General features: G+C 41.2%; 1 protein-coding gene across 1 annotated transcript in view; it reads right to left on the bottom strand.

Moving 5' to 3' along the window:
- Window positions 1–23,923, bottom strand: part of KCNQ3 (potassium voltage-gated channel subfamily Q member 3) — a 204,190-nt gene that overhangs the window by 14,548 nt on the left and 165,719 nt on the right. Inside the window, exons 2-9 of the mRNA XM_059815440.1 lie at window positions 19,814–19,904; window positions 17,887–18,013; window positions 15,950–16,122; window positions 13,109–13,264; window positions 11,597–11,707; window positions 10,289–10,384; window positions 8,811–8,905; window positions 7,063–7,089 (exon numbers count right to left, since the gene is read on the bottom strand). Of these exons, the coding sequence (XP_059671423.1) occupies window positions 7,063–7,089; window positions 8,811–8,905; window positions 10,289–10,384; window positions 11,597–11,707; window positions 13,109–13,264; window positions 15,950–16,122; window positions 17,887–18,013; window positions 19,814–19,904 (876 nt within the window). The remainder of the gene's footprint in view (window positions 1–7,062; window positions 7,090–8,810; window positions 8,906–10,288; window positions 10,385–11,596; window positions 11,708–13,108; window positions 13,265–15,949; window positions 16,123–17,886; window positions 18,014–19,813; window positions 19,905–23,923) is intronic.

Below are 23,923 nucleotides of genomic sequence, written 5' to 3'. Positions count from 1 at the left end.
TAGACCTCTTTCTATAATCAATAGGAAGTTAGCAACCTACGGAGTCCAGTTCAACTCCATTTCACTTTGGGATGACTATACAGCTCGGGGAACTTGTCTCTTATTGACTACAGAAAGATCTAGATGAGAAGTCACTTAAAAAGCAGGTCTCTAGTCTAAGCTAAAGTTACCTGAGCTGAAGCTGTCCTCATTTATTGAATCCTGATGATTAACATCTAAAGTAACATTCAGATTCATAACAGTATGTTTATGCAATACATATAGACAATTGTGTTCATATCCAGGCAGCCAGAGCAGTGGAATCATCAGAAAATAATTCATCAGCTTCACATTAAGAAATACAACAGTATGTTGTATAAAAAAACCAAACCAAAACAAAACCCAAGCTTCTTTCCAGATAATGACTAGCTGTCATCAGAGAAAAAATGGACTTTATTCTCATTTCCAAGGGATGAAATCTGGGTCTGCTGGGGTTTTTGTTTTCATTGTGCTTTTTAAAAAATCTTAGGAAACATTTGTTCTCATGACACAATCTCCTTCATTAAAACAGCATGCGCATGGCTCAGTCTCAGAGTATGAAGCATGCGCAGATCACATCATCCTTCATGACAGTGGCTAGAACAGTGGTTCCCACCCACAGATTCATGTGCTGCTGCCTGTCTTTCAGGCTCCTCCTACTGATATTAGCTACTCTTCCTCCCCTTGGGACAGTGGTCCTACTTCATTTGGCTTCCTTACAGTCAATAAAATGTGATTCCTGACTTCAATTCCAGAAACTAGGGGGATTCAAATGCATCCCAAACATGCTGATAAAAGTGCAGAGTAGTTTCTCTGACTAGCTTAGATACATTGCCATTGTTTGTCTTGCATGCTATTGCATCCTTTCTCTTGTGGTGGAATAAAAATTTTCCCCAAATCTTTGCCTTTGAAGTGGAATCCCAGCATGAGCACTCCTTAATTCTGTGGTAGATACAGACCACCATAAAAGAAGGAAGGCAGAAGCAGTGCAGATATTTTGACTTGAAAACTTCCTAGCTAAAGAACAATTCAGCTCTCAGATTCTTGCTCCCCCAAAGCAGTGGGTATTATTTTTGAACATCTGAGAGATGAATTTGGTGGCTGGATATAAAAGAGATGGCTGGCTTCTGCAGCAGATGTTTTACCCTTGCTCAGAATAAGGAGTGGGAACCACTGAACTAGAAATACTTTTCCAGAAACAGTCATGCAAGGAAATAATGCAGTTACAACCCATCATGCAAGCCAGACACTCTCCTCTCTGTGCTTTGCCGAGTATTGGAGTTTCATAAACAAATGATACATGTATGAGAAGAAAAATAATGAATTAATGCTAACAGTGAATCAAACACAGCCTTCTTCCATGTATTTGCGACTTTCACCTAACAAGGAGTAAATATAATCAGGAAATTTTCCCATATTTTTGCTGTTTAGCTCATCATTAGTTTTAGTTGGTCTCAAGTAACTGGAAGCAAAAGGCAGTCATGTTTACTCCACTATTTTACTACATTATCAGCTATACTTATATGGGTGAACTTAGCTTTTGGAAATCAAACATTCTGAGTGAGATTTCTAGAAGTATTCTCCTTTGAACTATTCCCAAGCTCGAAACTAATGTTATGAGGACAGCCACAAATCCTGCACTGAATACATCCAGTGGGTCTCAGAGAGTTCATGTGTTTTCTTAGTATAAACCAAAGATCATTCCACACTTCCGAGGTACTTCTGAACTTTGGCCAATTAGCTTTCCCTTTTAAGGAAATCAAGTAACATTCTTTTCTATAGAGAGGAACTCACAAAAGTGTTCAGTCTCAAAATAATTCACTGTAACTTCTTGACAACTAATGTCTTCATAAAAAACCACTTTGCATGCTGAATCTTGAGGTCTAAATTTGCAAGTTTCTGATATATGAGGAGGAAACACCCCCTTTTAGCTAACCAATTTCCACACTCTTTGGTGGCCTATGTCCTCATTGGTATTTAATTGTAGGCATGACTCTAAATCCAAACTCGTGTACCATCCAGATTATTTGCCCAGAAACATGAACACAAGTCCTCACCTGGGCTCAACTTTGATGCCCTTCAGAAAGACAAAGAGCCCTTATGAACACTAAAGGCCCTTGCTCAGCCCCTCTTCTCATCCACACTTTCTAAAGTGATTTGAAATGGGTAAAAATAAGCAATGTCATGGAAATCCATGGGGAGAATAATCCAGGTTCAATTCTTTGTGAAAACAGGATGGATATTTTTCACCAACAGATGCAGCCAGCAACATAGGTATGGATGTTGACCCACTCCTTACTTTGCAGTCAACATATCTCCATGTATCAACCATTAGAAAGCAAACCAAACTGCAAAATCAATGTCTCTTGACTACTTTGCATGGGCCAATCAACCAATGAAAAAACAGAGTGCTTCACTAGCAGCTCTCCAAATGTTGAAGAGCTTAGGCTAGGAAAGCTGCGTTGTGTGTTGATGATTTCATGTTCATGGAATGAAGTGGGAAAGAGAACAATGAGCTAAAGTTGAATGATGGAAAGATGTTTGTGTGGGATAGAATAAAATGCTTGACAATTCAGTCAAAGTATTACTATTTCCAATGATGTGTCTTTCAGATTGTGAAATGCTACGAATTATTTTTATGTTTGCAGGAAGATAAAGTTCTTGCCCCACATCTTAGGTCACAGTTCAGCATGGTATTTAAGCATGTCACTAACTTCATTCAGATGATCAAAAGCATCCATTTGTTTTCCATTTGCTGAACCAGAACCTGCAAATATACATGCAGAGATGTTGTTGCACTGAACTCAAATGCAAAGTGACTTGCATGAATTTGTGTTGGCAAGGTTGGGACTGCATAAGAAACAGTATTTAGCTCTTACAGTGTATTTTTCTTACAGTAAATTTCTAAAAGATTTTGCAGAGTAGGTTAGTATCATTCCCATTCTATGAAAACAGAGAAAACCACTTGTTTCTAAGCAGATAATTGGCAGAGCCAGGGTCAGAACCCATGTTTTCTGAACAGCAGAACAATGAACTATCTGCAAGGTCATGCAACTTTCTTTTTATGCTAAAATAACTTTTCAGTTTTATCTCCCTTTAATTTTTATGGTGGTTAGATGAACTACTGTAGTAAAAACAGAAAGTGCAGGCAGAGAATGGCATGCAAGAAATATGAAAAGAGTAAGGCTCAATTGTTACTTGAATGTATATACCTAAGTTTTCTTGTGAGGCTTGATCCAAAGAATGACTCCCTACTAAACATGATATTACTGTAAAGTGAAGAAAAGTTATTAAGATGAGACGTTAATGATTACCCATGAAAAGCTCTATGAAAAAGAATGGGAACAGCCTTTCATTTGTAGTTAATGTAGTGTGCAGATCAGAGTGGCTTTTTCCCCTTCCTGTTTTGGGCAGGTGCATTAAGAAGAAATGCTGACAGTGAAATTTTCCACCTTGCAAAGTATGATTTTATTTTCATTATGCTTTTACTACTGGCAATACAAAAATGCATCACATTATATGCATTCTTTCACACCCGCGTAATAGGAAAGACTAGTACCAATTCCACCACTTTAAAAAAAAAAAAAAATCAAACCAACTTTCCAAAGGCAAAGAAATATTATTTATCTTGTAGAGATAAGGAAACAGGGACAATGACTTTTCTGCAATCACATAATAATAGATCTAGGAATGAACATGCTCTCCTAGTGTGTAGTTCTACAGTTGGACAATGCTGATTAGGACCAAGCCCCTAGAAGAAAGTTCAAAATCCTTCCCTGAAGTGCCTGTACATACAAGTGATTCAAAATTCTTACACTAGTCGAAATCAGTGGAACAGCTGCTAACAACACCACTGAAAAATCAGGCCTACAATTCATTCCTCAAACACAGACATAAAAAGTTGGTTCAAAATAAACAATATGTCCATCAAGCAAAAGTCCATCCTAATGGCTGGGAAATGTAGGTCAAGCACCCAAACATTTGCTGAATGATTTGCTGCACTCCAGCAGAAATGAGCATTAATATATTTTTCTTATAAGTCTTCCTTCTTGGGGGCTAAATAGATGAAAAGGCTTTTCAATACATGCAGAAGAGCAATTGCTATCTGAGATTTCATGTGCTGGTAGTTTAAGGCATTGATTAAGGAAGAAAAAGCTAGTGGCATCTCTGGTATAAAGTCAGTAAACTCCCCACCAGTGAGCAATGAATAGCACAGCCCCAGTTCCTCCTGGTTTGGGGGACTATACAGGCCATGTAGGGAAAATGCTACTCTTAACAGAGGAGCATCATATGTACCACTTGCCTTCACTGTTTACAGGACACAGTCTACTGTCTAGCTCAAGGGTAGTTCAATGTGCTCTTCATCGTATCTCACATCTTCACAGTTTTAGTTTAAAGGGAGCTTCAATAAAGCCTTGGGCTGCTGCCAAACTTTAATCGGCTTTCCACTATCACAAGTCCTGCAAGATCCTGCAGCCTTGCCTTGGGATCCAATTTCTGAAACGGACCCTTCCACTCTGTTGTCTTCCCTGTGTTTTTCCCAAACGGTCTAAGAACACGGAGCTGCATGTAGCTGTGACTTTGTCATGATGCCAGCTCCTGCTTCCAAGGAGAGATCCTAGAAGGATCTGTCACAGAGTTCAACCCTACTACTGTGGAGTTCCTAAGGAGCTTTCTTACCACAGAATAGAAACTCTGCCACTTAAAGCATTACCCATCCTCAAATTTTCACATAACCAAGCCTCATTTTTAGTTTATTAACTATTGAAATTTTCTGACTCTTCTGGGAAAGCTTTGGACCAATTCTTCTCTCTCCTTTATCAACCACTGTTCAGACAATGCAGTTTATTACTACAGCTTTCCCATTACGTACTTAACTGATGCAAGAATCTGGAGACCGAGTGCACTTATGGGCTGTTCTGTCCACTAGGACTGCACTCCCTCATTGCTCATTATTTATTTCAATACAGACTTAAACGCAAACTGCAGTGGAGCACAAGTAATACTTTCTATACTAAATCACTGTAGGAGGAAGAGAATTTTTTTTTTTTAATTATCTGTCTGTAAATAAGAGTGTTATGAGAGATAGGAGGTGGGACTGTCAAAACAACCAGATTTTATGGCTCAGTCCCATGTCTGCTGAAGTCAGTGGATGCTCCCACAAGTACCATCATTTTTCTGTTTACCTGGAGGGTTTCCAATCCCTTTAATTGAGTATTTATTTCCATAAACACATTCCTGCTAACAGGAAGGCTCCAACGCAGGTTTACTGATGATTTTGCTGAAGGTTATTACATATGTAACAACATAATGGCAAAATAGATCCAGTTAGAATGAGGGGCCTTGGGACTGCAGTTTTAAAGATATTGAGCTGTGAGTCATACTTTTCTGTTTTTAATCCAGTGCTTCAACATAAAACGACTTCTGCTACTGGTCTGAAAGATACAGTAACTCAGAAACTTCTACATGAACTATTCTGTCACTGCAGGTGCAGGAGCTTCTCTAGGTGGGCTGTGACCGACAGCAAACTGCCGCAGTCATTCACTTTCTTAATTTTAAGCTGCTGCTGCAACTGAGTCAGAACACATTTTGGCTCAAGGTATGGAGTTACATACTCAAAAGGATTTCAGTTCCTAAGCTCTCTCCTACATATTAAAGGCCAAAATTCAGCTGCTGCCAACCTTGGAGGTGGCTAAAATCTCCAGATGTCTACATTAATGCAACTGAGCTTGCTCATGACTGCTTAGCCTGGGCAGAGCCATGGATGTATAGTACTTAAGGTTTATGAGGGTTCACAAACTAGGTAACTCCCATCCAGGCAGTCTTTGAAGAGGAGCAGGTTAAATCATTATGATGGTGGCAGGAGGGGGAAGTCATCTTTTTCCAATAATTCAGCACTACAGCACTTGCCTGTATAGTAAGAAAACCTGCAATACGTTTTTCTTTTCTGTTAAAGGAGGTTTGAGCCCCCAAAATTCAGAGGAGAACAGCAAGTGGAAATCTGGTTTTTTTCAGCTTCCCTTGTTGAAGCTGTCACGAGTTGCATGAAATGTTTAAAAAACAAAAAGATAACTTTTCATCAGGCCAGGGACTGGAACACAGGCCTGACTACTGACTAACAGTTTTCAAATTTTGCTACAATTCGTGCTCTTTTTCTCTGCGCTGTAAATGGGGATACAAATGGAAATAGCTTCAGCACGAGTCTGTGGAACTCTTTATCCTTTAATTGCTATTGACTTTCATTGTGGGTGATCCATCGATAGCAGTTTAGCATTAAGTATTTCACATTTTTGACCTAATTATTCTATGCGCTTTTAAATCTGCAACTTAGCTGGAGGGGGTTATAAATATATCATTTCCATGTGGGACCTTGCAGGTTGACCTTGACGACACTGACTGCTCTGTTGCAGTCTTCAGTGACTGACCAGTATTACAGTCGATGATTCCTTCATTATCTTTGCTTGTAAATTCCCCAAAGTGAGTGGGAACTTTCCCATCTGTTTCAGCAGGGGTGGGACCAAGGCCTCAAACCTAATGTAGCTTTTTTAGTACTGCCAGAGAGATTGACTGTTCTGCTGAACCATCTTAGCCATTCATCTTAGTACTTATCATCAAGAAATCTTTGCACATGGTGAATCGACACAGACTTGATCCCTTACACCTCAACATTGCTCTGTGCAGGACTGTTGAGCAATAACATGAAGCAGAACTTTAAATTCACCACAGAACAACCTGGATCTAAACCCTGGCTCTATGGCATGGATCAGGAGAAATCTAGACCATGATTAATCATAACGAACAATAAAGCTGTTTACAGACAATCAGCAAGCAACACTGCATTTGTACGATTAGCATTTTAGCTGTGTTGTTAAATTGGGAAAAAAGCAAGCAATTAGGAAATGGATTGGTTAATCATTTTTAATGACTACCTGTGGTGTTAGTAGCATGTTTTGGTTAACAGCTCATGAATCCACAAAGAACCATTTAAGCTGCATCCTCCAAGAACTATATTAAAACAAGGCTATAATAATGGCAGCTACATACCTGGCAGTACCATCCAATTGCTCTTTCCTTTTATGGAAAAGAGGAAGCATTACAAGAAAGCAAGGAGAGAAGAATTACATAATAAATTCAGCACATTTTGTTAAATAGAAATTTCTAATCTATGGCTAATGGTTTATACCTCTTTTGGTCTGTGACCATAACTGACAGCAGAATAAAAGCTACATTTTCAACTAGCCATAAAGCAAAGAAAGTGATACAGGTTCCTGAAACCAATCTGTGCTGCTTAGACTGGCAATCTAGTCTTTGGTGAGAAGCGAACTTCCTTGCCCTCTCTCCCAGGACCTTATTTGCAAAACACCTATTAAATTTCAGGTCGCATTTGAATCACAGAAGAACTTCCATACAATGAACTAGCTTGAAGTCACAGTAATGAGTCTAGACTCCAGGCAAGCCTGAGAATTATTCTCTGAACAAAACCTGAGGTCAAGAAACCCTCTAGAAATGACTCTATAATGGAAAATGTGGGAATAGATATAGAGTGAGAAGGGATAAAGAAAAGGAAAGACATGTACTGAGATTTAATTAAATACTTGTGGTGTTTTTTTCTTAGAGATTTCCTTTTTGACCTAAGTGAAATCAAACCTAAATAAATATATTGTGAATAAAACAAAGACAGAATTAATATTTGTAATTTGCCCTTTGTGAAGGCAGGAGCCTGAAATGTTCCTTCAAGTCAATTTTTAGCAACAGCTGGAGCTGCAGTATTAGCGCAGTGAGCACAATTTACATGTGGAGACCTCTGTTTGAGCTGAGCAGTAGTTTAAGGGCACTTTTTGTCAGAATGAGGCATAACAGCAAGTCCAGAAAGAAAGCTTAAAGCATAAACTTGGATAAGTAATGCCCATTATTAGCAGCTGATAGTCTACAGCTAAAAGTCTTGGCTTTCATAGGACCAACATTTGAAAATGTTAAGAACTCAAGGTGAGGAAGACGCCTGTTTGCAGGCAAGAAAAGTGAGGATCAGGCAGACTCATATCCATAAACATACAAATGTCCATTAATTCTGAATGTCTTTATGTATGGAATGCTTTCCACTGAACTCAGAAGCAGTGATTAAAATAAAAACATGACCCCAACTCGCCAAAAATTTTTTCTTGTGAACCTTCAGTTAATAGTTTCAGTGGAAGACAGTTTTAAACACGCTTTGGCTGTCTTCCACTGAATTATCCCCTTGAGCAATTGGTATTGCCAAAAGACAGGCATTTAACAAGCATTAATTATGTTCACATGCCATGGCCACCTCTGCGAACAACACAATTCTCAGGCCAGTTGAGTTAAAGAGGGAAAAGTAAGACTTTTCAGCATAGCCCCTATCTTACAATACACAGTCACATCATAGAGGGTGCGAGAAGCACAGGCACCTCTGAAATCCAGGGCTGAATTTTTATCAGGATCAAAATCACAGAGGGAGAAATTGAGATTCCCAGGGAAATAAACTCCAGAGTTTTACAAAGGGAAGCTGATGGTGAGGCAGCCTTCTCATTTGTTTAATGCCAACATGAGGGCTACTGATGGAGTTATCTATGTGCCCCTAATATATTCTACCAGAGCGAGGGAGAAGAAATGGATCCAGAAGACAAAAAGCATGTTTTTCAGTCTCAGCCAGGAAGTTAACTGGCAACTCCTGTTACCTACAAAAGCCTCATTAATATATATAAACTCTATGTTTCCTGTCCTGACTTATACTTCACAGAAAATGATGATGGAGAGGTGGACGACGCACTTACCTGAAAAATGGAAATGATACAATTGATTCATAGAACCTCCAGGTAGCAACTAGATCAATCCTGTTGGGGTTAGTAGCATAGTATCTCCAAGCAGCCTGAATTACAAGGGAGAGGAAATAATTAGCGTTAAGTAAAACTACTCTCCAGGCTGACAGCAGCCAGATTGTTTCAAAGAACCTAACGATGCACCTGAGTGACTATCTGTAAATTAATTACTAATCAGCCATACTAAATGAGTGTCACTATATGGAAAAATTATTGACACTGGATTATGATCTAGGAGGGCTGTTAAAGGAGACAGGACATGAGAGAGAACCACCAACATCAACAAGACATTCCATTTGACTAAACTGGTATTTATTCTCCTGTCTGGTATGTCTAAAAGAGCTTCAAGCACTGCTGGATTTGTCCAATATTTCTGGAAGTGCTTAAGCTAGTTTACTACGTAATGTACCATCAGAGGAAATTTTGCTGAGCAATATTCTATTTCAGCATTTAGCTCCAATCAAAATTCTCTAAGCACATACCTAAAAAATACTGCAGCTAGATTAGCTACCTGCTAAGTGGAGATGCTTTAATTTAAAAGATGAATTCAATTCATCACTCATGCCTGCAGCCCCTTCTGTTTGCTAAGGAGTGTTTTTAATGAGAACAGCATAATATGCCACTCAGCCTGTTTCTCCTGAGGACTGGTTTGATCCTGAGCAGTCCTGAGCACCAACGCTTCCATCTGATTTCACAGAAACTTTCCCTGTCCCTCTGTGGAAATGCTGCCATTTACTTCACTGACATCAGGCTGTGCTCCACACCTGCTAGGAGTAACTCCTATCAAATTTGTGAGCCCCCAGAGTAGTAATTTTAAGCTTAATTTTCTGAATTCATAACAAAGGCCATAACTGAAGTCCAAGAGAGATAAGGAGTCTCTTCCCATTGAATCCTCTAATTGTCCAGTGACATAACAGGAGATCCTAGGTGTGTTTCAGTTTTTTACAAACCACACATACTATTTACATCATTTGCCTTGATTGAAACTGTCACTGTCTATTGTGTTACTTCTATTGCTGTTTTCACATCAATAACAACATAACTTTGTTTGCACATAAAAGCAATCTCTCAAGGGAACTGACAAAACCTGGATTTTGGAAAGAGTATTTTTTCGACAGCTTGTTTTCTGTGATTTTGTGGCACTGATGCAGAAGTTGGTTGGTTTCCAGAAGCTAGCAGATGAGACACTTTCTTCTAAAGACACTGTTCTTCTGAAAGTTATTCTGGGAATTGAGAGATTCCTCAAAAACTGCAAGGACCACTGGATTATCTAGCTCAATGTGGAAAACCTGACTCCTTTACAAGCACAACTTCTCACCTCCTGCAATGGGAAATTAGAATTTGGGCAGGGGAGAAGCGGTGGCCCTTGTTAACATGATACAGCAGTCTTCATACACAACATTTTGTCAAGGAGGGGATAAGTGGCTACAAACCTGAATGAGTTCAGCTGCAGGCTTTCTTCTTTTCTCAAAATGTTTTTGACGATGCTGCTCCTGGACCTTCAGTGCCAGCCCTGAGCCCAAAATGCCCTGAAAGCATAGAGTGATGCAAGATTTTAGACATTTCTTACTCAGAAAAAATGGATTAATAATGAGAGGAAAGAGGTCTGTAGCTTGAGATATGGCTATGTGGGACCTTTGTGCAGTACAGCATGCCTTTCCCACGAGTTTGTCATGATCCTCTCAAGGGCCACAGGCTATACCAAATCATTTTAAGGTCCTCAACAAGCTTCTTGAATGTCTACTGCCTTTCCAAGCTGGAGGTGTCCAGGTGGTGTGTTACTTTCCACTCAGCATAGAGTGAAACTCTGCTTGTGTGATAAAAGAGCTATGCTAACCATACTCTGGATTTGGGTGTGTGGGACTTCCCATCCTCCGTGAAATTCTTTCCAAGTCTCAATCTAAAGGAAAAATATCCTAAAATCTGGACTTGGAATGGATTCTGTTGCTATTCAGCCCATCTCACACAGATCTTGTCTCATTCTTACCTGAGGACTTTGCAGACAAGGCAAATATTTGGCCTATGTAACAAATGAGAACAAATATATTTTCAAAAGCAATTTAGAGATCATTTCTTAAGCAGCCAGAGTAGGATTCACCTGGCTAGATCAAAAATACCTGTCACCTGCTATCGAAATTCCCTTTAATCTTAGTGGGTAGAAACAGCACTTCCATGGTGGTGTCAGGGATCTCCTCTAGGAAGGAAGGCGAAACAGGTGAGATGAAATGCTCTGCAGAGCTGCACTGGTTATAAAGGATGACCACTGGTCTGTGATGATCACTCTAGATGTAGATCTCTAGCTTGCAAGCATTTAGAGCTGGATAAGGTGGGCCCAAACTTAATTATTAAAACAACAGCCCCCCTATCCTTTAAAAATACATCTTGCGTGGCAATGTCAATACCAGTAAACTAAACTGGACCAAGGTACAGGCTCATGAACTGCCCTGTGATTTCCCAGACCATTCACTTGCTGGATTAATTTTGTGCTGTGCCAACGACTGCTGTCTCAGAAAATGCCCACACGTGGTTTGAGGAGTATCGGGGCGACATATTATTCCCAATAAGCTCTATGCAAAGTTGGGAAGAAAGGAGTTTGATTTACTGATATAGACCAGCTCAAGTGTCTGAATCACTTCTCAAAAAGGTATTTTGACTCCACTGGCAGTTTTGATCAATTTACCTTCTTTTTGCAAGTATGCAGCGCTGTGCTGCGCCTAACAGAGGAGGGTGAAGGTACTTACTGCAGGAAGAGCAAAGAAAGACACTCCAATGAGAGAGAACGTAGCTGCAATTAGCCGTCCCTCCCATGTTTTGGGGGTCTTGTCGCCATACCCAATCGTAGCGAGAGTGATCTGTGGGCAGAATGACCAGGACTTCCCATAAGAAAAACAAAGCCAACAGCTCTGCTTTAAATGTCACTATGAAACCTGCATAACTCACTTAGCTCTATGGGTGCTCATGCACAGCTTCTTAAAATAGGATCTTGATGACGGGCCAACCAATTTTTTTTAATGGCATCATAGTCCAGAGGCATTGCAACAGGGAGAATGGGTTTAGTCTTAAATCAGCTGCCTCTCTAGGATGCATTTTCTGAAAGGGAACTCCATGTAACATTGCACGCAGAGTGAGTCTCCTGCCCACCATCAGTGCACAGTTAGGAATGGAACTTGTTAGTTTACAGCTTGCAGAGCTTTAACAAACAATCACGGCTACCTCTCCCTGAAGTCTCAGTCTCTGTAAAACAAAGATGACTTTGTGAAAACTTACTCTTTTCCTGCACAAGTGTTAATTTCCAGCTGTGTACCTTTCCCTCTACCTAAATGTCCTGGATATGTGAGGATAGGAAAATATCCAGGTGTTCTATGCAACACTCGGGACATTTTGATTAATAATGGTGGGGAGGGATCTTGCCATTTATAAGTGAACTGCAGTGAATAAAAATATATGCTGATGAATTTTAGTCACAGCTAAATAGATAACTATTGGTAACTATTGGTAATTATCCCCTAACTATTGGTAGCAAAGCAACATGAGTTCTGTCTACCAGGTGGCAGGAATATTTTGTGATCAAATGAGCAGTGGCACAAACCAATACTCCTGTTTTCATCAGAAGAGACAAGAACAGATGTATCAAAGGTCCCTCCTGTTCTATATCCTACCACCAATGGCACTCCCTGAGTGATACTTGAGGAATGCATGTAAGACACAAAAGAAGTGTTGAGTTACCCTTTCCAGAGACATTTCGGACTTGTTAAGTTTCATCCCATTAATCATTGCCCGATGCTCCAACCTATCTAGATCCCTCTGCAAGGCCTCTTGTCCCTCAAGAGAGTCAACAGCACCTCCCAGTTTTGGCCAGGTCTGGTTTTGCCATTTTCTGAGGGATGTAGCTCTCACAGGCAGGGTACTGCTGTCATGAGAGCTAGGTCTCCCATAGGCACAGGGTCTGCCAGTGCAATTATACCCAAAGAGACACTCCTCTAAAAAAGAGGTTACCTGGAAGCCAAGTGCACAGACTGATTTCTGAAAGGTGTTTAAGCACCTAAGGGCCTTTGTCTGACTGAAAATCAACAGGGACATAAGTTCCGTTAATAGGTTGTAGGGACAACCCTGCTTCATTAATGTTCTACCAGTAACATGCTCCTCACCCAAATTTAGCAGCACTTATACTGTAATTTTTAACACCAATACTTTATCTCTTCTTAGATACAAAGTTTTTAAGAAGGGGATAAGGTATTTTTGGAGCCACTTACCAGCCCCCACCACAGTGCATCTGCATAGGTTTCAAACTCTTCCTTCATCTCCACCCCATTAGCATCCTTTTCAGGAACATCTTTTTCAACCAGATAAACAAGAAATGAGGACAGGATGAGTGTCAGGAACCCGATGTACCAAGCAGTGATGAGTTCCTGCAAAAGAAACAGATGGACACTAGAGGGGCTGAAAACAGTCTCAATACCCACGGCGGCAGAGTAAATGTCAGGAGAAGAGAGAAGCAGTGAGGATAAGAGCAGAGCTGTTGCTGCTGGCTTGGTCACAGTCCATGACTAGCCCATCTCAGCACTTACTGGGAAATAATGCAGAGATTTACAAGAATTAGGGCGTCTTCCTTGGGAACAGCTTGGAGCAATATGCAGTTGTAGTTCTGCATAAAGCTGGGTTAAGGATTTAGCTGCACACATGACACAGGGTGCTGCAGGGCTCTGTCCCTGACCTTAACTCTCCCCATTTCTGCTGCCCCTAGGCTTAGTCAGTCTTGGCAGGCAAACCAGCAGCTCTGCCCTCTCCATACCTCCATAGAGCCAAGGCTGCAGGATGCAGTTTCTTCTTTTTAGGCATATCAAAGCAGGTTCTGAGGTATGATTTCACCATGAATTGATGCAATAGGAGCAGACCTTGAAAATCATCTGTGTGAAAACAAACCTGAGCTTCTCTGTTTTAGAGGGAGTGACTACAGTGGAGTGTGTGGCTAATCCTACTGAGGTGGGAGATGCAGCAACCCAAATTCAAATCCCAGCAATGTCTGAAACAAAGCAGAAACTTTTATGGTGAAGGTCTTCACAAGTGGGTAAAAAATCAATATTCCTTTTGTTTTCTGAGAACTGCATTTGCAAAAAAGAAAAAAAAAAGGTTGTAGTTGAGAATTTCATAATTGAGTCTTGAGATAAGTCAGCTTTCTTGGCTGATTTCTGGTGTGCAACCACAGAAGGAAATTTGTTGGCTAACCCTGTTACCAAAATTGTTTCTTTAGTGTCTCCAGTGAAGGAAAGTTCTTCCAACCCCTTCTTATCTCCTGCAGCCAGCTGAGGTCCAAAAGGCAGTGGTTGCAAATCAAACAAGGAACATTTGAATGAAATCCCACACAATGAAGCCTTAAACAATTTCTAAACAATGTCTTTGGCACATAGACTTCTTCCATGATCTCAGTTTCCTGAGAAACATTTTTGACATAAGTTTTTATGTGCCACCTGCCTTGTAGCAAGTTTATATGGGGAAGAAACTGAAGTCAGTATGCAATGAAGCAGGGTAGGTATCCCTATCAGCCACTACAAAGAAGCAAAGTCTAATTATGCTGTGCCAGCTGGTATTTTAATTTTCAAACCCCCCTAAAATGTCAGGAATGTCATTCATGGATAAGAAAAAGCAGTATGTAGCACAGAGTATACGCAATTTTTTCTACACCCTGTGCAGATGAGAAATCTCATCTAGAGGAATTTTATGCAGATAGTTTTAACTTGTAATAATGTTTAGTGAAAATGCAAGAACACAACGTATCTGTCTGGTGTGAGACAGGATGTGTCTGACTATAGCATCAAGTTAGACTAAGCAAAGATGATTTTAGAAATTTTGTCTGTCTGGGTTCACACTGTGTGCATCTTTGTATTGCCTGACCCATGCTTCCAATTTCCAAGAGAAATTATACCAGTAGCTCTGTCTGAAACCACATTTCTGCTAACCAACCTCTTTCGATCCCTCTGAAGTCCTGCTCCATCTGTTGATCAGACAAGTCTGAGAAGCCACTACAAACATATTGCAAATACAGAGGCATTTCTGTCACAGATTTCAACATACTTCACTGTTAAAGGGATGTCCCTGCTCTCATTCAGTGTAAAGGCAAAATTCCTGTTGTAATGAGTGTGCGAATAAACACACTCCCTTGTCACTTCCCAGCACCACTATTGAGTGGAGAAGGGTAAAACAAGGGCTAGAAATGGTTCAGAGAATGGAAGAGGGAATAAAGCTGAAAGGAATTGCTAGGAAAAAAAGTAAGACACATAAAGTCAACTCACATTTGAATAAAATGCATTCCTTACCCTGTATATTTGCTTTTCGCATGTTCTATTTCTGCTTTGCCTACTGAGTCTGAAATACCTGTTGACCCTCCTGCTAGACTGCAAAAAGGTGGTCTCAGAGAGGCGATTCCACTTCAGTCTTTCTTTGACCAGGTCATAAAAAGGTTCAGAAGTTCTTGCAAGTATTTGAAAAAGCTTAATTATTTTTCTTAAGAAGAAAAATATGGAACTTTTATCTATACCTATTATCATCTGGAGCACAAGTCTTACGAGGAGCGGCTGGGGGAACTGGGGTTGTTCAGTCTGGAGAAGAGGAGGCTGAGGGGAGACCTTACCGCTCTCTGCAATTACCTGAAAGGGGGTTGCAGAGAGGTGGGTGTTGGTCTCTTCTCCCAAGTGCCTAATGACAGGACAAGAGGAAATGGCCTCAAGTTGCGCCAGGGGAGGTTTAGGCCAGATATTAGGAAAATTTTTTTTACTGAGAGAGTGGTGAAACACTGGAACAGACTGCCCAGGGAGGTGCTGGAGTCACCCTCACTGGAGGTGTTCAAGGAACGTGTAGATGTGGCATTGTGGGACGTAGTTCAATGGGCATGGTGGTGTTGGTAGATGGTTGGACTTCATGATCTTACAGGTCTTTTCCAACCGTAGTGATTCTGTGATTCTGTGATTCTGTCACAAAACCATTGCTTGAACTACTAGACATAATCCCAAGGCAGTGCTGTACCTGTGTATCCCCTCTCTTTCCCTTCAACGTCTCTCCCCCAAGTCCCAGCTAAGCCCTACAAGTATCTCACTTACTTTGCTATGTGCACAAATGGCTGATCCCAAAAGTTTCCATGTACCGCCCCGCCTGTCCATTCGGAGCATCCGTAGGATCTGAAGGAAGCGGAGGCTTCTGAGAGATGTGGCCAGAACATTGCCCTGGTTCCCAACAGCAACGACTGGCACTGAAGCAATCAGCACAAAGATATCTGCAAGGCGAAAAGAACAAAGCCTGCCAACAAAAGTGGCCCCATCACCTGCTTCTTAATCCCATCTGGTTGTGCTGCAAATTTCCCTAGGCAAATTTTAAAGCTGAAAATGCCTTCTCTTGCCAATTAAACAGATATCTGCACCTGCCACACAGTCGGCATCATGCACAGAACCCACCAGAAAGCCTCATAATCTATTTATAGATTGATGCACTGGACTTGAGACATTGTCTGAGCTAGCTTAGGGATGCACAGAAACAGTGTCCGAATGCTGACAGAAAAACAACCTTAATTTCATCTGTCCCACAGGAACACCACAGGGAACAGGTCGGCAGATAACAAATTCAAGTTTTGATACTGCATCTAGTATTTCGTACTTTTGGCTGAGTTTTCCCATTAAAATCTCAAAGCCAGTACTACTATTTTTTTGTAGGTGCTCACAGGGTCAATTTGCTGATCAACTGAAGAGGTTTGAAATGTGAATCACATTGCTTCTTGTTTTATTTCTTTTTCTTTTTTTTCTTTGTTTCACCCCTGCTTTTTGATCCTATACATATACAAGAAAAAAGTGGTACCAAAAGGCTTCAAACATTCTCTGGGCACTCAGTCTTTAAATTGTCTTCATATTGTATTTCCAGCCAAAAAGAGTGGCACCAGATAGATTTCAGATTTATTCACTTTCAATCTTTCTCAAAACAGACTTGCGCCAGTGACAACCAAGAGATGATACTAATAAATCCAGTGGGATCTTTTCTGTTCTTTACCCAGATACCAATGAAGATTCATTCTCAGAAGTGAAATGACACTTTTACTGAGAAGGCATGAGACAGTATCAATCCCACTTGCTCACGGCATGCTCTACTGCCTTCACAATGCTATTAGAAGTATAAGAAGTATTTATACAACAGCAGCACCCAAAGGAGCACTACTCAATTGAACATAGCTCAGATGCACAAAGAAAATTTGTTCCAATTTTGTCTACCATTGAGACCCACAAGATGAACAAAAGGAGGGAGAGAGAGGAGGGTAGAACGTATTCATGTAACTGCAGCACCACGGCTCCTCAGAGTGCTATGTGCTGTACAAATAAAGAACAAAAAGCTAGTGCTTGGCCTGAAGAGCATCAAAATAAATGAGGGAGTCCTGGAAACAGTGAACAAATGCGGATGTGCATGACATGCGTTCAGGGCCGAGTGAGCTCCTAAGTGTTGGCTAGTTGGTTTGTGGACATAATGGGGAATTTTAGGAGGGGATTCAAACATGAATAATGAGTAGTTTTATGATAGTTGTAGGCAGTGCCTTGCAAGCCTGAAAGATAACATGGGTGAAATCACAAGGATACTTGTTTGCAAATGCAGACCAACATTACAAAGGTAAACCACAACATTTGAATATGAAAGAGGGCTGGGGAGGATGGCACAGTGTTGTGATCTGAAGCGGTTTGAAACTGAAGGCAGACAGAGTATATTTTGGGATGAGCTTAAGAAAAATGTAGTGGGACTCAGCACAAGAAAATTGTGTTTGAAGAGTAGAAGGATCCATTTCCTTCTCACTGACAAACCACCCAAGAGTCTCTCGAATGAATCGTTATTGCCGAGTACTTCAAATAACTACTCCAAGCAGGACACAACTCCTACCACCAAGGGCAGATCTGATTTCAGTACTCTTTGTACTGCCATTCATTGGTTCTTGGACATCCACCCAAACTGGCTTAGAAGGAAAAGGACATAACGGGGAAAACAGTAGTAGAAAGCATGTGCTTACCCAGCATGCACAAAGGCTTCCTGGCAAATTTGAGTCTTCCCCTCCATCCTTTGTAGCGACAGCAACACCCAGCAGCCCAGATTCTTAAGGCAAACTCTGCTCCAAAGATGAAAATGGCAAAAGTTTCCTGCACCAAAGATAAAAACTATGTTGTTAGACTCAAAAAGTTTTGCAGTAATTCTGGACACATGGAGATAGCTGAAGGAAACAGATGAGGTACAAGTGTTGGGGGGTGTGTGTGTGTGTGTGAGAGAGAGAGAGAGAGAGAGAGGAAAATGGGGAGGAGAATATAGGTTGATGAAAGAGGCAAGGCAAGGTGGGACATAGTTCTACAACTTGCTAAGTACTCTGCAGAAAGCGTGTGCCCCTGCTGTTGGGTAAATGTGAATGTTGGGTAAATGTGAAGTGCTTACCCTGCCTTGATGGAAAGGCAATTACTTCACAAAAAGACCTTCTGTTTCACAGGAAATGAGAAGACATATGTGAGTGGTGACTGCAAAGTCCCCAGTGCACTGTATACCCACACCTGGGGTTACCCACCAGCAGCTTGTTCATGTAGCCGTATCTACAGAGGCAGGGACAGGATACAGCATATTCACACAGTCATAAATTTAAGGCAATCATAAAGGCATGTATAAGAAAAATTTAAGGCATATATTATCCCCTTACATTTCTGGTGCATAGAAGAATGGGATTTTTCGCCTTGCTCAAGAATTCTTCTAAGCATGGAGACAGAATGGGGAGGAAAGAGCTTCTCTGAGGTGCTCAGTGGAGATAGGCCAAGAGCAGCATGGGACATATAGTTACTTTTCCTCTCTGTGAATAGCTGTCAAGAAGGAAAGGGGGATTTTTCCTGGTGCTCATACCCACAGCTGCTAGGCACTTCTGAAAACTACTGAAAGCCACATAAAAGCAAGCACAGGAGAAGGAAAAATAACCTCATGTTTTTTCAAATGTGAAAAGGTGGGTCTAAGCAGGGTAACAGGGATCAAAAGTGAGTTTCACATTCCCTAGGGCATAAGGGCGTTTTTGAGAAGGAACATGAAAGGCGAATTCACCTTTCATTCCTTTTGGCATTTAGTTCTTGCTCAGATCTACATGTCTCTGGGGGCACAAGGGGAAATGGAAATTGAGATCCCGGAACTACTCTTGCTGTGCAGTTTCCCTAGGGATGCTTTTCTACAAGGCCGGGTTAAGTGAGAGGTTGTGTTCTCTATTTCATGACAGCTATGGGAGCAGAGGAAGTTCTTTGTTAGGGTCATTTTCATAAAATGATGAATACATCATGTTTATACTTAGTGAGGGGTTTTTTCCTATTTTTTTCTTCTTCTGCCAAATGGGAGGCCTACAGAAGTACAGTCTTGAGCATGAACTCCAGCACTTATAAAACAAGCAGGCTAGAAACATAGGGAAAGGAATATATTTGTTGCAAATATATTTTCTCTCATTGGTAGTCATCGGAGGCACTGCTTGCAACAATTTCAGTTATGTTGCTATTGGGCACAAGCATAAGCCCAATTCTGATGATCTCCCTTGAAAGAAATGCTGGGATTGGTAGAATACTGTATAATGAATCAAAATTGTTCCAAGATTCCCAAAAAAAGAGTTTTCAAATGTGCTCAGGTCTGGCACAGTCAATAGGAAATGTAACGATACTTCAATGGGAGAACTGTTAGGCAAATGCTGAAAAGCCATTATTTAAAAGCCTCAGGCTAGTATTTTTCCTCTCTCCTTACTTCCCTTTTACTCAGTCAGTGTGGACAATGGACCGGGAACTCTCCAATATGTAAGTGTATAGTCACTGCTCCAGGACCAACAGAAGAAATCTTATCACATGCAGAGCTGGGAGTGAGTTTCCATCACTGCTGATGGGACTGATTTAAATTCAAGGACATTACCACAGTGATGCAGCAGCCAGCCCACTTACCAGCAAGAGGAGCCAGTCTCCCGAAACAGTTTCATACTCCTTGAAAGTTGTCAGGACAGCTAAGATCAAACACCCTAAGACAATCAGAAACCTGGAATGAAATAAAGGGAAAAACCATAGCATCGTTAGCCCTCTCTGTATTTGCGTTGGAGATGTTGCCTATAAAAATCTGGGTGGTGACCTTCAGGGGATGGCTACTTCCCATCAGTGATCAGTGAGGTGGGCTCTCATGAAGATCAAGGATTCTCAACCTGGACAGGAGGGGTCTGGCAGTCAAGAAATCATGGCAAGATCCTAAATCAGAATCGTCCTGGGACAGACATGCATTAACTAAATTATTTGCATTCTTCAGGAAGGAAATGGATCATACTGCATTTTGGGAAGGTATTGTATGGTATGGCAGAGGACTGTAATGCTCAGGAAGTCTATTCCAACCTGATGTGCTCTGTGCTTCACAAAATGGCACTGCAGTTACAGTGAGGTAAATCTAATTGGCACATCCTGAGACACGAGAAATAGTGAACGTTTTAATACAATGCAGCATGAGGACAAAACATCCCTTGAAAACTGCACTGCATTTATTTTTTCTTTTCTTTTTTGCACTCATTTCTATGCAGATGAAAAAATAAAAAGGTTTGAAAGAGAAACAATAGAGAGGGTAAAGTTCTGCTCTCTAATAAACGCAGTGCATGATAAATCACTGCCTCTGTGAGGCTCCAGAACAGAGATTTGACAGAAAATTTAACTCCCAGTGCTGGTAAATCCAATTCAGTCCAATCTAATGTCCCATTGATCTGCTTTGTAAAACTACTCCCAGGTTCAAGCTATTCAAAATGTTTTCTAAATAAAGAGGTAAGAAAAATCAAGGGAGTCTTGTAAGTGATTACTGGGAAGGAGAGTGGGGGAAGCTCATATTCTAGTACTTCATGTACCCAGATCATGGGCATTTTAATGTGCTCCCAAAACCTGTTCCACAGGAACAGAGGGGCAGGTGGCCATGGAAATATTTCAGAGCTTAGTGAATAAATTGGAAGAGATGTCTCCATAAAAGCTGTGGATCCCTTGCTTTCATAACTAGGGTACATCAAAGAAATGATAGGCATTAGGTACTGAAATCATCCAGGGAAAAAAGCTTGTTAAGAATCAAACTGTGTTTAGTGTGTACTACCCGTTTCAAATTTCAATCTGATACCTAAGGTGTGATTTCATCTCGTGCTCAGTAAAACTCCATTTTGTTTCACTGGGTGAAATGAGCAGAGTCCACAGCCTGCAGTGTGGAGGCAGCAAGCAAGGACCACGGGGAAGGGAGGCTCAGCTCAGAGACACGTGTCCTCTAACCTGTCTTGGGATTTTGTTTTCTTCATGGATAGGGAAACCTAGGGCTAAGGGAGAGTGTTCTGAGAGTTTGCAACATTTTTGCAGCTGGAATAAAAGGAGAGAGGTGAGATCCAGGAAGCACCTGCTGCCTTTTGGGAAGGAATTTCCTCCAAACAGCAACAACTAGCAACCTCCATGCAAAGAACAGGCAACAGTGAAACACTTCACAGCAAACCCTGAAGGATTACTTTGCTGTGGCTTTCCTAACATTAGCTATTCAGATTGAAGTTTCCTATTCCAGGAACATTTCAGATCAGCCATTTTGAGCAAGGTTAGAACAGAAATAGATGTGTTTGCTCATGCTAAATAATTCTGGATGTCTTTGACAAGTTTCACCTTCCACTCACCAGCCATGCTCTAGAGCAAGGGTTATGTGGTTGGTAGGAAACAGCCTTTGGGTCCAGAATGTGTCCTTTACCATCTACCAATTATAACCACACTCCTGCTGCTCAAGACATTGGGCAGTTATGTTACCAATTCTGCGATGTTCCTGCCATGCCCTGAAGCTTGCTTTGTCACACCATACCTTGCCGTCCCCACGTTGCAATTACAAAGCCAGTGGCTTACTGGCTTCCCAAGACCCACAATCCAGCTGCCCTGCACCTTCATCAGCAAACTGGTAAGAACTCAACCAAGAAAACATGATTCCTTTGATTAGCTATAAACCACCTATGATCTGCTACGTTACAGCCATTACAGTGGTACCATCACTAATTCTCCGTTGAGAATAACCTTGAGCTACTGCTACTTGATGCGTTCCGTTACAGCCATCTCTTCATATAGCTTTCACATATACCATGTGAAAATTCGGTCACCCATCAGCTCACAAGTATGATTTAAATGATTTAATGAAAGGCGAAACACACTGAAACCAGTCCAAGGAAATTACCTCATCAGCTACTTAAACTAAAGGAGTGAATTTACGATATCATTCAACAGAACAGCACTGTCAATTAAAGACGATGTACAGATTTTTGTCAAAGAGGAAGACAGTAGATAAGTCAGTAGTGAAATCGTCATCTTTTGCCTAAAAATGCCTGCGGTTTTACCACTAGAGGGTATCGGTGCTCCGTAGAGCAAGGGGATACGGCTCTCGCTCCTGTTCTTCCCCATGCAACAGACTCAGTGCAGGTGATATGCAGGTGATCGCACCCATGTTTTTGATATGCAAGAAGAAGAGTCTCACAGCAGTGAAAAGGATTTTCCGTGGTCACTAGAAAACCCAAATTAACCCATTAACGGACAAGGGGTGCTGCTAGCTCGACCGCTCTGTGCTCCACAACCCATGCTGCAAGCCCCACTGCTCAAAGTGAAAGCTCACCCATGAAAACAACAGATGATATAAGACAAAAAAATGTAAAAAAAGCTGAGAGGGTGAGACTGGAGATCACAAGTCACCATGAATAATTTTGAGGGCAAATCTGAGCAGGGAATGTGGTCTGAACCCCCCGTTGCAGGAAGTGTGTGAATGCAGCCCAGAAGAATGCCTCAGAGGTGCAACTGCTGAGCAAGAACCACAATCCCAGAAAACACACAGCCCACAGAGCCAGGCTCCCGCTCCTTCTTGCAGTACTCTGGGGTGTGCAGGAATAAAAAGCCTGTCTTGGGACACATCCATCTTGGAAGGGTCAGCTATACTCCTATGCACTGCTTTCGAAGGATAAATACCCACTGCAAGTTAATCAAATCATATCTCAGCAATCCTCCATTAGCATCTGGAATGACAACCCCGTTCAGAGCACTTCATGAATTTTAATACCCATTGATGCTACGTGACCCACCAATTTCCCTGCAGCCTCTTCTGTTTCAGATCTTGGTGTTTACGAAGCCTGCAAGTCTTCTTGTGTCCTCTTTCTATGGAAGATGCCACACAGGTGTCATGGTTTTTTCATCAATCCCCCTTGCTCAGCAAAGATGATAACAAGGTACATCTTCATCTTGCTGCATATGCCCATATTGTGGGCATATGTCCCACCTATGCCCATATTGTGGCCTTGCAAATATAAAGACTCCTAGCTTGCTTGACAGTTACTGAGTCCATATTGTCTTACGGCAACAGAACAATAGCTGAGTCTATATTGTCTAATTTCATCTTTTAGAGGCAGCAGTGTGGGTCTAGTGATTGAGCCTGATTGTAAAATCGTAACAGGCAAATCACAGGGAAAGAAACTGCTGAAATCACAGGGAATGCACAGAGGGGAGACTAACACTGACCTGGGGAATCAAGGGGCAAAGAGGGAGAAAGTCTCAAATTTACTCACAGTTATAACAATATTATCCATGGGACATAGAGCACCAAGGGTTAGAAGAAAGAAATAGGGTAAAAGTCAAGGTTTAGTAATGAAAACTGAGTCTTATTAAGCCCAGGCTTCCTCTAGAACAGTGTTTGAGCAGGTGGCAGTCCAGACTTCAAGACTGTAAATCAGATATGCCAAATGAGGTTCTGAATTTGGTTCCTCAGTTTTTAGAATCATCTTTGCTATCATTTCACATCCTTTTTCACAGCTCATTACATTGTACCTATTTGCAGTATTATGCCTAAAATCCTGATTAGTTTGTTGTATGTGTAAGTTCCAGACCACCAAATGGCAGTGCTCTTTTGTCACTGTCACAACTAATATGCTATTCTAGTAAATAAATGTTCTTATTACTGGAAATCGCATGTTTAACACTCATACGTTCTAATCGTACTATTTTGGTGTATTAAAGACAGTATTCCAAAAACAATACATA

This window comes from Gavia stellata, chromosome 3, assembly GCF_030936135.1.
Source record: "Gavia stellata isolate bGavSte3 chromosome 3, bGavSte3.hap2, whole genome shotgun sequence".
Taxonomy (NCBI): domain Eukaryota; kingdom Metazoa; phylum Chordata; class Aves; order Gaviiformes; family Gaviidae; genus Gavia; species Gavia stellata.
This window is presented reverse-complemented; position numbering and strand designations above follow the sequence as displayed.